This window comes from Lampetra fluviatilis, chromosome 23 (genome assembly GCF_964198595.1).
Source record: "Lampetra fluviatilis chromosome 23, kcLamFluv1.1, whole genome shotgun sequence".
Lineage (NCBI taxonomy): Eukaryota > Metazoa > Chordata > Hyperoartia > Petromyzontiformes > Petromyzontidae > Lampetra > Lampetra fluviatilis.
Genome location: NC_136297.1, coordinates 7928236 through 7943428, shown reverse-complemented (window position 1 = coordinate 7943428; position 15193 = coordinate 7928236). Strand labels below are relative to the sequence as shown.

The window sequence follows — 15193 nt, the reverse complement described above, 5'->3', positions numbered from 1 at the left end:
TTCGCAGATTCCAATTCCCCTTGCAGTGTGTTCTTGCGTAAACATGTACGGCCCCGTTTGTCACACCACTGTTGAACAAGGCCCCCCCCCACACCGTATGGGTCGTGGGAGATTATTTGACCCAATACTTCACCATGCTGGTCAGTGCGGGTTGGTGAAGGTGGGGGATCACAGGCGTTGGAGCACAGTACAGTACTGCAGTGGGTTTTGATGCACTGCCCTCTGCTGACAACATAGTCCCGCAGCACCCTTATAAACGTCACGTAGATAGAAAAATTATAATAAAAATTAAGTGAATAAAAATAAAATGAAAAAACAAAAACCACTAATGTAGACTGTAGCCTGGTTCTTAATTTGAGTGTACTGGCAGTCTGTAATGTAGACTGTAGCCTGTAGCCTGGTTCTTAATCTCGGTGAGCGTACTGGCAGTCTATAATGTAGACTTATTCTTTGGTTCTTTTGGTAAAGTCACGTACATTATAGACTGCCAGTACGCTCACTCAGTTTAAGAACCATTGCTACAGTCTACATTATAGACTGCCAATACGCTCACCAAGCTTAAAAACTAGGCTACAGTCTACATTATAGACTGCCATTACACTCACCGTGGTTAAGAACTAGGCTAGTCTACATTATAGACTGCCAGTACGCACTCAGATTAAGAACCAGGCTACAGTCTACATTAGTGGTTTTTGTTTTTATTATTTTTATTCACTTTATTTTTATTTATCTATCTACGTGATTTACTGAAAGAACCAAATAATCTGAATTCCTGCAGTCACGAAAGATTTAAGTCAAAATGTAAACGTGCTTTAATTGATGGTCGCCCATTCATGCATTATCCAGACTCAAACTTGCTTTGCTTACGAGATCAGATATCTTACCTGTAAAAAAAAACACGATCCTAAAAAAGAGCTCTTGCAGGTACACACCTAGGCTGTCCCCCGGCCATGCAAGTACCATTAATGCGAAACAAATTTGATGGTGTCTCCTTGGATGATGGAACGAAATACCTTCTTTTGACCGAGTTTAAATTTGTGCTTTTCCCCAGTTCAGAGGTTGTTACTTTGCTGGTGGGGGGGAAGGGGGTTTTTGTTGTTGGAATTCTTTCATAAAACGGGTGCGTTCACTGGGCAGAGCACTCCAGAGCGCTTTTCTATTGAACGACCTGTTAACCCAGAGCGCGTCTTAACAGGAGCTTACAGCCTGAGAAATTGCCTCGCTGAGCGTTCGGTGGAGTGTGTTGGATTGTCTCAATATATTTATTGCTGGTGAATGTCCCGCCATCCTAAAACAATCTCCTCCTGCGGCCGTCTGGAACGCTCTTCCTTCCGATATTAGGAAGGCGCTGGAGCTATCAATGGTTAAATCTAAATGTAATACTTATTTCTTTCGGAACTGCTTTTGGTGTTGAGTGTGTCCTCTCACACCTGATTCGCACGGCTTGCTACGTTACGGCGTGAAAGAAGTTCTACACACATACAATCTGACACATCCACCTCGCAGTCGTAAAGCTGTGCAGTTATCTCCACCGTTTTTAAAAGCGTTCTCCTCACACAGTTCAATAAAAGCCAACTTCCACCTCGTAGTTCCATGGCAGAGTGCTCTGCCAAATGAATACATCCTTGTTAGCCAATTGTTTAAAATCGATCCCCAACACGTGCATACTTCAAAGTATTGAACTGCCAGGAGGAGTGGGGGGGGCAACTGCGTGACTGATTAAAGTGCCACTTTTGTTTTCACCATCCACCATTTAAACAATCATTATTTACCTTGTACATACAAATTATCGCGTCAAAAGAGGTCATTGAATATATTTTTCTCCCATGAACATCATTCCATTTCGCTTGGTGTAGTGATCTCAAACACAGCTGCACTTTATTAAAAGTAGTGCTGTACAGTAAAATATTCCGAGGATAAACATTGAATGTGGCATCGGAGATACTTTAATCCGCACAGTTTACACTCGTTACAATGGTACAGGATTGTGTAGCTTTCAGATATGGAGATAGTTTAGCGTACTTAAATCTCTGCACTTCAGCTTAATAGTGTCCGAAGTAAAACACTGCTTAACAGTGTATTGTCCAAACATGTGGATGCCAGGGACCCTCCTTTAAATTCTTTTGAACGCAGCTGGGATTTGCTGGATAAATAAATTACATCAGATTGATCATTGCCACCCAGTACCACATCTGTGCCCCATTTTCATGAACATGTGTTCTTCGGTGCTGGCATAATGCCCATAGTGCTTATTTCCATTCTACATGTTAAACGTTGAAGCCAAAGTTAATATTTTTCATAGCTGAACGTGTGCCTTCAGCCAACTCTTTGCGCAAAACGTTTTAATACAGAATTTAACATTGGGATAACGAATACTATCGCAGCTAAAGCACTGATGTTATTGTATTTGAATGGTTGGTTTTAGTCTTTGGAACTTGCTGCATCGTTCTAGTTTAAGGATATTGCCTTAATGTGGATTCAATGAAGTTGTTTTGCCTTTAAATATATTAAATAATACCATAATGTCAAAGTTATGAGATGTTTTGGGAAGTAAAATACACCAACTTGTCAGCCAGAGAATACTGTAATTTTCCGAGCGTGCGAGAGTTCGTATGTGGGAGAACGTTTTCTAACTACACGATCTGTAACGCAGGTTATAAGACACCGTGTGATTGATTTATTGTTGTCATCAAGTGATTTTACTTCATGCGACTTGAACGCTTGACCCTGTGTGTTTTACAGAATGCTATTTAAGGAGAGTCGGGCAGTCCACGGCCACATTACAGCAGCACCGTAAGTGGCCGGGCACCAGACAGCGTTTTTTTTTAATTGAAACAATAAACAATCACTTTTGAAATATTGACAGGTGTGCTCTGAGTGTGTCAAATGTATCTTTATAATAGGCCTGCAATGATTCCACTAAAAGTTCGTACTAAGGATGATACGCCCAAAAATGTGTTTCGTATTGCAAATTATTTACAAATAAATGTTGTAATGGCTCGCATAACAGAACAACATGCGAGGCAGCAACTCAAATTAGGCAGGACCACAAAACTAAAGAGTTTGAATTAATTTAAATGTGGCAGTTCATCGAATTGCTGGCTATAGACTGGCGAGGGCAGTTGAGACATTCAAAGCCATATAAAGTCGTTAAAAATGGCTAAATTTGGTACTAAGAGAATGTAACAAAATGTACTCTGACAAGATGATTTGTGGTTGCGAGGTTGGGTGGTTAATTGTAGGAGGCAATTCAAATCCCTCTCATTGTTCTTGGTCGATTAGCCAAGTGATCATGTGGCAAGTTATCCACAGTCTGGGTAGGCATTTGCTACACACATTAGGTTTCTTTTCATTCATAAGATCCAGGGGGCTAAATGTGCATAAACTTTTTGGAGTATAAAAAAGCAATCCATTGTTTGCACCGCAGGCTAATTATTCCACAAGCTTTCAATGCCACTGGCAGCAGAAACAATTGAGAATTTCATGAGACTATAAGTGGCTATCATTTAGGTGTCATCACTAAACATGAAAAGCATTCATTGCCAGGATAATGATCTGGTTTAATTTGCTGTAGAAGTGTACTCCATGTGAATGCTAGTAAAAGTGTTATTCATCAAATGCAAGTTTGTTTAGCAAATGGGTTTTCATATGCAGGCATTTGTTTATCAGAGGAATTCTTGGTTCGAGTATTCTGCCTGGAAGTAAGAAACGTTGATGAGTCTTAAGTCGCCCTGTTGACGCGATTAACATTTTCACCACGTGTATATATTTAAAATTCTCAATTTCTATCGGAGATTAAAGCTGAGGCTGCTGTAGAGATAGCAGACCCCTCTCCAGAGAGAGAAACCAAAGGAAAACCATGTCTAGAGAGAACAACCAATGGAGAGAGGGCAACCGAGGGAGATTTGTGTCCAGAGAGAACCAATGCAGATAAGGGAACGGAGGTAGACCCCTGTCTGTCCAGAGAGCAGAACCAAGGGAGAAAGAGGAATGGAGCAAGACTCATGCACAATCTTAATTTTATAACTTTCGTGACTGCAGGAATTATTATTTGGTTCTTTCGGTTAAGTCACGTCTAAAGATAAAATAATAAATTAAATTAAATAATAGAATACGACGTTTCGATTGCAACACAAGCAATCATCATCAGGTATAATGAAATAGCGACATAAAATCTAACCAGAAAACTATAGACAGACATATTAGCAGACAGATATCACCAAGATACATACATAGCGAGAGCAACACAGGTAACAGAGAGGGGTGATCGTCTCTGTGGGGTGGCCTTAAATAGACAGAGGGGGGGGCGGAGGCAGAGAGAGGGAGGGGGGTTAGAGAAAAAATTAGCATATCAATGAGTGGTCAACAAAACGTGACTCCTGCACAGCTGGGGGAGTGGAGGGGAGACCACCATTAAAATGTATGAAGGAAAGGAAAGGTGAGAGCAGGGGTAGCAAGGCAAAAAGAGGAGATCTTGATTTGAAGCTTTCGTGACTGCAGGAATCAATACTCTTTGGTTCTTTCGGTAAAGTCACGTAGGTAGAAAAAGAATAGATCACGACGTTTCGATCGCAACACAAGCAATCGTCATCAGGTGGAACAACCACAGCAAAAAATAAAACGGCCTACTTCAGCGTTTTTTTCTTGCTGTGGTTGTCCCACCTGATGGCGATTGCTTGTGTTGTGGTAGAAACGTCGCAATCTATTATTTTTCTACCGACGTGACTTTACCGAAAGAACCAAAGAGTAAAAAGGGAGATGCTCAATTCCCCTGCAGGACACGCCAAGGTAATGCTAAAGCATATCAATAAGTCCCCCCAGGAACATGGGTCGGTAGTCAGTTGTGCAGTAAACAGTCTACATTGCCATCCACATTTGTTTCCACTGCTTGAGGTGTACAATGTGTAAATGTATTTTAAACGAATGTTATCAATGTGTATTCCAGCAAAACATAAAAGTTGTATATTTCAGACATGTGGGTTTCATTCATGCTGCAATGAATGGATGAAAAATCTGTCGTGCTAAAGACAATGAAAACCTTTATAGCACTTGAACAGAAAGAGCTGTGTGTGTGTGTTTTCTCGATCCTCACTTAGCCCACAGCACCTTTACTAAAAACATTTCCCTTGTTTTTATAACAGAATACAATATACGGCATTTAAAAAAGAAACTAGTACAAGTTGTTCATTACAAGAAAAGAAAAGACAGGAAGTTTGTTGTAAAACCAAGATTGAATCGGCAAATGTTAAAGATGCGGCAAAAGAAAGGTGAGGTTGGATAAAACCAGGTTGATGTTAAAATAAAAAATAGAAATCCCCATTTTTGACGCGCTCCAATGTCAGTTTTATACCGTGTCGTTAAACTCCCAGGTGGTATCTGTTAAACAACAACAAAGTGAATTCCAGCTCAAATGAGCACTGAAGCCGGTGCTCATTTTAGATATACAGTCTTGAGCCAGTGATGGAATAAAATCCACATTCCTATGGCAGGGGTGAGTCTATCCATAGCACAACCACAGTTGACATGCACTACTGTTGGTACCTATTTTAGCGACTCGAGGGAGGGATGATGAGCCAAAGCAACACCCACCCTGGCACAACCCCCACTCCCCACCAACTTGGATTTGAAATCCTAATGATAGATTTTGCAAGCTACTTGCTCTTCCATTGAGCCACCTGGCCCCGCAGTGCTGTATTCGTTAAACGTGTCTTTGACATCGAGGCAGCAGACGTGGGAGCTACAATCACCTTCGTGTTTACCTTTTGCGTGAGGTACAGTGCAGTTTATATTGTAGTTTTAAATCCTCATCGTTTAAGCATAAAATATAAAATGCCTGTAAATAATTGTATGATTTTTGTCTTACGAGCAGTGTGATTTTTGTGCTTTTGCAGTACAAAGAAGAAATTCATTCCTCCTGCAAAACCAAAGCTCAAGGTAACGTCAGTGGACCGTAGAAGAATTATTGGTTTGTGTGGATGAGTGCAATCCATTTAAGGTGGTCCTTTTTTAGGAGAATCCCGCAGTATGAACCGGAGGTTTGAACCATAATTCTGCAAACGTCCTCCTGCTCACTCACATCATCACTCGCAATAAATTTTCTTGCTGTGGTTTTCACACCTAATGATGATTGCTTGTGTTGCAATCGAAACGTCGTGAGAATTTTATTGTTTTATTTTTATTTTATTATTTCCCTTCTACGTGACTTTACCGAAAGAACCAAGAATATGAATCCCTGCAGTCACGAAAGCTTTAAATTGAAATTTTACTCGCAATAGACTTCACCCAAAGCTCAATGGGTGCCACGGTAGCGAGATGTTAACTCCCTCGCCTCACATAAGCAGGAGGGAAAATAGAAGATGCAATTACTATTCTTACATCAATCTAATCATGTACAGCCCTTTGTTACCACACTCCTGGATGAGAACTTCACCATTCTGTTCTGGTCGTGGAGGTTATTTTTACCCAATTTCGTGCTGGTCCGTGGGGCTTAAAGGCGTGTTACATAAACGCAGGAGCATTCCAGTACAGTACAACAATGTAATTTTTTTGCACCGCTCTCTGCTACCCATCAATTACACTCGTGCCCTTTATCACGATGTTATACTTGGTAGTCCTCAATCCAAACTAAGTATCCAGGTTATACGTAATCACGTGGCACCATATATTCATAGTCGAGAATAAGTTTCCTCCCACATGCATAAACACTCGTTGGCTGAAAATAAACCAATCAATCTTTATTAATAAAGGAGGCATCACTGCGCATATTAAGAGCATCTTCATATCTGCCTCCACGTGTTGCGCAGTGTTGTATTTCAGCTATATTTTGCAAGTATACTTTACCGCCGGTCTGCCTTCAAGCATTGCCCAAAAAAGTGTCCCGAAGTGCTCACCTTACTGCAAAACGAGCCAGGTGTTTGTGGCAAGTGTCTGATGTTGCCAAATTAACAACAACAATAATTTCGGTTTATTTTTCATCTCCATGAAATTGCAGCTCCAAAGACACACTGCAAAAATGAAAACACATTCACATACCTGTCAACCCCTCATCAATATCCACTTTATTAGACAAATTCAGGCCTTATTGGTCACCCCGTACCATTATAAATCAACGTTCATCCGACAGTACCATCACAAGGGAGAAACACAAATGGACAAATGTTTTCTTTTACACGTATCGAAACGGCTGTATGCCGTATGCACCTGATAACTCACAATATCCTTGTACAGGAACACGGGTAAACCGTATGGGTTAACAGGTATGCATTCACAATCACAGCACAGGTCTTACCAGAGATCACAAGCCTGGTCTTGCAGCGTCACTGGGGCTTGCTATTGATAAGTTACAGCTTTGTGCTTTTGCCCAAAACCTGCTCACTTAGACCCGGTTCTTTATCACTGCCAAGAGGGACTGGCACCAGCTTCTTAATATATTTACCAACATTTCTATAAACCAGTGACAATACTCACACTGCTACAACTGCCAATTAACTGGTACTGTTCAATCTTTTGAAAAGCCTTTGTCCCTTTAAGCTCCAGGTTTATTTTTACAAAACCGTTGAGAAATCACAAACCCGCAATGGGTCTAATTTGCAACCGTGGCCGAGCTTGCTGTGCCGATTCTCGTGTAACTCAGATATTTTATTAAATAAACACATTAAGCCGTTGACCTTCCCTTTCTATGTTTCAACACGATACAAGAATTACACTTTGGTTCTTTCGGTATAGGCACGTAGAAAGAAAATAAATAATAGAATACGACGTTTCGATTGAAACACAAGCAACCGTCATCAGGTAGAACTAAATTTGAGAGAGAGAGACAAAACACAGACACGGAGACACAAGCAGAGAGGCACACAACATAGACACACAGAGACCCAATGCCTCTGTGTCGAGGCCTTAAATAGAGAGGAGGTGGGGGTTGGGCAGAGAGAGATGGTGCACCCCTCCCCCTCTATTTAAGGCCTCGACACAGGCGCATTGGGTCTCTGTGTGTCTTTGTTGTGTGTCTCTCTCTGTGTGTCTGTGTCTCGCTCTGCTTGTGTGTCTGTGTGTCTCCGTGTCTGTGTTTTGTCTCTCTCAAATTTAGTTCTACCTGATGATGGTTACTTGTGTTGCAATCGAAACGTATTATTCTATTACTTAATTTATTTTCTTTCTATGTAACTTTACCTAAAGAACCAGAGTGATTCCTGCAGTCACGAAAGCTTCAATTCAAGTACGATACAAGAAGTTTATCCTTCTAGACATAGCAAAGCACCACCACATTGATCATTTCTCCAAACAACCATTGCTTCTCCCTCCCATGTTCATATGCCCTGATTTATTTGTGGGTGTGGTTGCCAAACTGCGTGTTGCCAATTTATTGTTTAAAAACATGCACGACTGGTTTGACCCATCCAGAAATGAAATTAGTCGCAGCTGCCAGCCTCTAAATACACCCAAGGCAACTCAGTGGGTGGTTGCAATCCACATTTGAACTAACGAGCAGTTTCAGGTTTTTCCACAATTTTACTCCATGAACATGTTCTCTGCAAGCGTGTATTTATCCTTAGGATAGAGTGAGGTTTAGACTCAGCTGGGTTTAATCATTTCCCTTTTGTTATATGGACTTGGAACTTGAAAATACATTTTGACTCCTAAATTGCAGTCTGTAAGATTGAAAGTTAATATCTAAAAATGTTAAATCAATCACAGTGTGATTATGCAGGTCTGTCTTGCAAATTTTTTTTAAAGAAAGTTTTTTTAATGTTTAGGAAAGAAGGAAGGAATTAAGGCAATGTTTACAAAAACACATTTACTATAGTCTCTGGATTATAAAATGCAGTTTTGTTTTCCTGTATTTAAAAGAAGTTGGAGGTACATCTTATATGTGGTATACGTGTGTGTGTGATCAGAGTTGTATAACTTTATTGACACGGACAGAATTTTGGGGTGTGTCTTCCTTTCTGAATCTCTGAAGCTCAATCAGACAGGCCAGTAATGATTACAGAGTTGACCTTGTAACAGCATCTGAATAGCAAGCAGGTTTCAATTTTAGCCAGGTCTGCACCCATCACACCTCAACAGTATACCTTTTGCTATGGCTACATGAGTGAAATAATAAGTTTTTTTAAACAATTTAACTGGATGCTGCCATGGCGTAATGGTTAGCCCACTGGTCAATGGTTCTAAATTACACTTGGAATGAAATGTTTAATCTCCCAGTTACCTGCTAGTCCAGGGGTCTGCAACCTTTAAGACATAAAGAGCCACTTGGACCCGTTTCCGAAGGAAAAAATAAACTGGGAGCCGCAAAACCATTGCAACATTTAAAACAAATATAACACTGCATATATTGTTTCTTACCTTATTGCTATATACAGGATCGTGCAGTCAGCTGTCAATCTGAATAAAAAAAGGACTTTTTCACTTAACAATGTAAAATATATTTTTGCAAATTAATAGCTAAATTACCTGGTTAATGGGATTTTTGCTCCTGAACCTCAGTGCACAGTGTCTGCACATCAGGGCTGTAAGACGTCACCTTCATTTTCACACAGGCTTGCAAGCTGTCATCTGTGAGGCGTGATCGATGTTTGTTTTTAATATAGTTCATGTTGGAGAAGACCTGCTCACATACATATGTGGAGCCGAAGATCGACAGGACTCCAAATGCATACTTTTTCATGTTTATATAAGTGTTGGGGATGGCATTCCATGTTTCGAATACAAGTTTGTCCTGTTTAGGAAGGTTTTCAATATCACTCCATTTATGATTCTGAGCCAGAATGGCCTTCTGACGGGCAACATCCTCAAGAGTAGCGGTCAAGCATTTGAACTTGGACACCCATATATCTTTGTCGGCTATATCGGCCAGTTCCATCTCAAGATCAGGTTGACTTACACCTGCAAATGCAGTCATATTCAATAGGGATGGATCGATCGCCAGGGGAGTGACAGGGAAGGATAATGTCGTTTTTTCCTCTCTGAACTCACAGAATCGTTTCCCAAACGAACTTTGAATTGTGGTGATTGCAGACTTGAAATATTCCAAATTTATCGTATCATGACTTTGTTTGAACTCTCTCAAAGAGGGAAAGTGAGACAGTGTACCTCTCTGTAAATCTTTGACAAACACTGTAAACTTGCGCTGGAATGCCAAAACCTCCTCCAGCATGTGAAGGGCTGTGCCTCCTTTCCCCTGAAGGGTTGTATTTAGCGTGTTTAGATGTGCTGTCATGTCTACCATAAAATGTAATTTTTCCAGCCACTCTGGCTGTTCCAGCTCAGCAAAGGTGAGCTCTTTGCTGCCCAGGAAGGTTTTTACTTCTTCCAAACATGTGACAAAGCAACGGCAACGTTATTGCCTGTCACCGGGCGGGCAGTGTGGAGCGGAGCGGCGACCTGTCAGCAGCGGCAACGCCAGAGCAGGTGTCACAGTGCGCCTCCTCCCCTCGCTAGCATCCGCCCCGGAGCCGCGGTCAAGGTTCAAAAGAGCCGCATGCGGCTCCGGAGCCGCAGGTTGCCGACCCCTGTGCTAGTCCATTCAACATCTTGACGGGAGTTCCTATCCCAATCCAGAGGTCACCAGTTCAATACTTGCACCACTGCTGAAGCAGTGGTGCAAGTATTTAAAATCCTCCCCCCCCCCCCCCCGTCTCTGTCCACCAAGCAGTTTTAATGAGTGCCACAGTGGCCAGTGTTAGAAGAATATGGCAACAAAACAACCCTTTTTAGTTTCCCTCTCGAGCTCCCACTAGTCGGCACTTCTGCAAACGGTGGTGTGAGCTAGAAATTTGCAGGGCTGCCCCTCTGCCTAACAAGTAAATCACTTGTACCTTCTCCAGCAGGATACGGGGCTGAAGCCTGAGCGCAAGCCTTTAATTGCGACGACGGGCCTGGTCTCTGTGCGGCCGGGCACACCCAACGTGCTGCCTGCAAACGCACCTCTGACAGCGTCACCCGTGCCCACCAACACCATGGCGAACCAGCCCGCGCAGCCAAAACCGATGGTGCCGCAAGCCGTGGCGGTGGTGGCGGCGCTCGGGCAGTCGGCGCTGGCCCAGCCCGCGGCAAGCCACTCCAGGCCCTCGAGTTCATCGCCGTCGTCGGGTCCGTCCGGTGTCGTTCAGACGACTGTGGGAACGAGGACGGTCATCGCGTCGCCATTGTCCTCGTCGCCCAACTCCTCCGTGCTCGTCTCCGCTTTGCCCATGCAGAGCAGGGGTCAGCACGTGGCTCCGCCCGTGTACAACATCGACAACTCTCTGGACGACGAGTTGATCTTGAACCCGGGAGTTCTTGGCAGCGTGACGGAAACCCTGGCTGCGCTCAACAACGCCGCGTTGATAGACAAGCTCTGCCTGCCCGGGTTGTTGCTCGGATCGTCGGACTCGATTCCAAAATCCGTCACCAGACAACCCACGTCCGGCCTGGAGAAGAAACCTGTGCAGCAAAACCCTCCTCCCTCGGCTACGGCAAGGTCGAGCCCCGTTCCTGCGGGCCACTATCCTCTCAGCCTATTGGCTGACCAGGCGGCCAATAGGAAGCAGCTTCCGCAGCAGGGTAAATCGGCAAGTGGCCACCCGCAAGTGGTCATTCAGGCTCACAGAAATGTCATCTCGGGCGTGACGCAACTGCAGAAGCAGAAAGCAGCGGGGACCACCGTCGTTTCTCATGCGCATCAAAAACCCGCCCTGCAGCAGAGCTCGCACCGGCAGTACCAGCAGAACTCGAACCCTTCGGCCAAAGTGGCCAATCAGCAATACGTAATAAAAACCTCGGTCGCGTCCCACAGCAAAGATTCATCGCAAAAGCAGCACCAGCCCCACATACAGCAGCCCCACATACAGCAGCACCACAACATCAAAGTCTCGGACAGGTTGCCATACAAACAGTCGGACATAATTAAAATACCCATACAGAGCCACAGTTTGCCTCAGGCCAGCACGTTCCCATCAAACTCGTTGGGGAATAACACCATGGGTAATATAATAGCCGGAGTCATTGGGCATTCCGGTGTGTCCACAAACTCGGCGTCTTCTGGACAAAAATTCAAGATGCCCTACTCTCCCTCAACTAAGGCTGCGTCCACAGGTGCGATGGCCTCGTCCCACCCGTCGAACAGTCCCGTGCTCGGCTGCAGCCCAAAGAGGCTGGCAGCGGGCGCTCCGAAGCTCGGGCAGAATAGCGGTTCGCCCGGCTCTGCAGGTGCAGCTCAAGGCCTCGCCAGCACGGGAAAAGTGGCAGCCGCCTCCTCTCACAAGTCTCCATCACACCCGCCGCCTCCATCCTCTTCCCCTGCTTCCTCCACGTCGCCCAACCAGGCAAGTCGTGCCGAAGTGCTCACGTCGACGGCTGAGTTTTCCTGTCCTTTGTGTGCGTATATGTATGTTGAGCTTCTTTCGCGCCGTTCGTAGCCAGCCGTGCTAATTGGAGGTGTGAAATCGGAGGTCCTTTGCATCAAGTGTGTTGGTCATTGTTTCAGTTGATCTGGCCCCCGAATGGCCCGCCTAGAGATATGCCTCGCTGAGACACAAAGAGATAAAGATTGATGAGATGAAAGAGCGTTAATCAAGAAATCGAAATAAGAGAGATGTCGACAAGAAGTACAGATTAATGATCACATTCGACAGACATTACGGCATCATGATCCCATGTAACTTAACATATAACGTCACATGGCTCCCCAACACGTCATTTCTTTGTGTGGCCTGCTTAAGAACCCTGCTGCTACATCAAAGTATGCACAGCATTAATTACATAAGCCATTGTGCCACGATTATTTGCGTAGTTTTGCTTAAAGTTAAACCGTATTGTACGCCGCGAGAGTTCAGCGTTGGCAGGTGCGTGCCGCAAAGATTGTGTAATGGGATTCGTCTCGAATGGGCCGGAATAAAAGACTTGCGTGCGCTTCGCCCCAGATCGTCTCGGGAAGCTCGCTGCTGGCCACGGGCACGGCGGCGGCATTGCTGCCTACGACCTCTGTGTTGTTGGGTCCGAAAGCCACCGCTTCGTCAGCCCACAAGCCCACCTCCGCGTTGTCTCACAAACCGCCGCAGCCCGCCGGCGTCGTGGCGGCGGCGGCAGCCCAGCCAGCTCGGCCCGCGCTCCATGCGCCCATACGCAACATCCTCATACCCGTCAACTTCACGGACTTCGACAGCGACGCGGCCATGAGCGGGAGGGACGCCATCATAACGGGGCCTGCGCCAGGCACGTTCCACCACGGCCTCCCGCACAGTGAGTCCTCCCGTCGGGAGCTCGCAGACCGCGGGGAGATGGTGGCGACGTGGCCGAGCGGAGGCACTTTCGCCGCTCGTTGCAGAGGTTCGCTGTTTGAGATCCACAGGCCGCCTCGGTGAACCGTTTTCCCATTCCGACGATGTACGTGTACGTCATTGGTTTTTCTCCTGATTCCATTCCAATGACGTACGTGTTCAGCATCGTCATCTGCCTACCAAGACTATATAACACTTTCCCTGTAGACCTCGGTACTTCCTTGATAAATCTGATCAGCCAATCCTTTTCAGTAACAGTTTGACAGCAATTCCTGCCTTCATGTTTCATTAACGTGGTATTTTATGTCTGTGTTCACTGAAGCAGCAACTTGACAACCTTGTTTGTCTTTTCTGTTTAACGAGTGACATGAGCTTGAGACCTTCCCCTCCTCCCTCCTTTTACTCTGCTTAACTGTCTGCTGCATTTCTGGGTATTTTGTGTTGCATCGTCTCTTCATGGGCAAAATCACCTGGAATGCACTCAATCTCTTCAGTTCCCAAGCAAAGCAAAGTTGAGCCTGGATAGTGCTTTCATGGATAACCGCCATGCATGGCTGTGAGGCTGTGTGATAGGCAGCAGCAGTGCAGTGCATCAAAGTCAATTGTACGGCTCTGCATCTGTGCTGCCTGCCTTCGCCAACCCACACATATCAGCGTAGTGAAGTATGGTCATTTAACCCCCTGCGCACCGCGTGGTGTGGAGAGGCTGTCATCCAGCAGTGGGTTGTCTCTTCAGCCCCTACTTTTTTTGGTAGTGATTAGCTGTGGAAATCGAATCGGCTTCAGGCCTGTGCTGTATGGGTGTACGAGCTGAGGATTTTTTTTTACCGCTTTTACGCAAAACCGTACTGGGGCCATGCCGAACCAACCTGGCACTGCTTAGAAGACACCAGGTTGTTTGTCCTGGTGTCGTGCTGCTGATGCCACACGATGAGAAATGAGTCAAATTTCCCTGCCCCTGGCCCGTGTTGCCACCCACCCCCACCCCCGAGCCAGATTCGGATGTCTTGTAGAAGAGGCCCCATTGTACCGTGATTTGGTTACGGCTCGGGAAATAACCGAGTGAAAACTCATCCAAACCATGAGAGTCCCTCACTGACCCAGTCCGGATATGACTGTGGAAAACGGGGTATTTTGTGTGCTTTTGCTGGCTCTGACCCGTGTCCCCTCCACCTCAGGTCTCTATACAGGCTTGCACTCTAGTCCTCAGCCGCAAGGGCCGCAGCCCCACTCTGCTTTGCCTGCCCGCTTTCCACAGTCTTTCCCAGGTAACCTTTGCACTTGACCTTGTCTGCATTCTCACTCTTGTGGTTCTTGCACCGACCATGTTGCTCTGGAACGCTCTTTACCATCTGTCTTACATAGGAAGAAAATTAAGTTGGGGAAATCGTGCGTGCTCAGGAATTCGGTAAACGCTTTCCATCGTTGCGGTTGTCCTCAAGTATTTCATTCGAGCCGCACGATGAGATGCTTTAGACGGCACGTGATACGTGACGTCATGGTGAGGGTACACTCATTGGCGTGTGACGCTATCGCCTTGGCTGAATATGCATAACTATCCCGTTTTTATTGATATGTTTTGGACAACCCTTCGATCAATTTGGCCAATCTTCTTTTGGGCGAGTCCCTAAGAGCAACAGATTCTTTGTACTAAAGTTGTACTGATTTTTTTTGTATAATCTTTAAGCAAGTGTTATCGTAACCCCATTTAGCAGGGAGACAAGGTGGACGGATGTACAGAACAAATGCATTAGCTCTTTTAACCTGAGTTGGACAACTTTTAAAGAGAAAATTACAGCCTATTGCATGCAATACTGCCATTTCAGTTTATTTTTATTTGTTACATTCATGATCCAATTTATCCAGTTACTCGCTTGTTTTACAAGGGAGATCCATGGGACGTGAGCACAGCAACAGCAAAAGACAAACACATC

The 15193-nt window shown here is 45.0% G+C and overlaps 1 protein-coding gene across 10 annotated transcripts in view; it reads left to right on the top strand.

Annotated features, from left to right (window-relative positions):
- Positions 1-15193, top strand: part of UBN1 (ubinuclein 1) — a 39356-nt gene that overhangs the window by 20940 nt on the left and 3223 nt on the right. For 4 of the 10 annotated variants that reach the window (XM_078867024.1, XM_078867025.1, XM_078867031.1 and 1 more), the window contains 6 exons: positions 2743-2793; positions 5142-5267; positions 5892-5934; positions 10827-12305; positions 12903-13221; positions 14438-14527. In XM_078867024.1, the coding sequence (XP_078723150.1) occupies positions 2743-2793; positions 5142-5267; positions 5892-5934; positions 10827-12305; positions 12903-13221; positions 14438-14527 (2108 nt within the window). The remainder of the gene's footprint in view (positions 1-2742; positions 2794-5141; positions 5268-5891; positions 5935-10826; positions 12306-12902; positions 13222-14437; positions 14528-15193) is intronic. The other 6 variants (XM_078867023.1, XM_078867026.1, XM_078867030.1 and 3 more) reach the window with 6 other exon arrangements.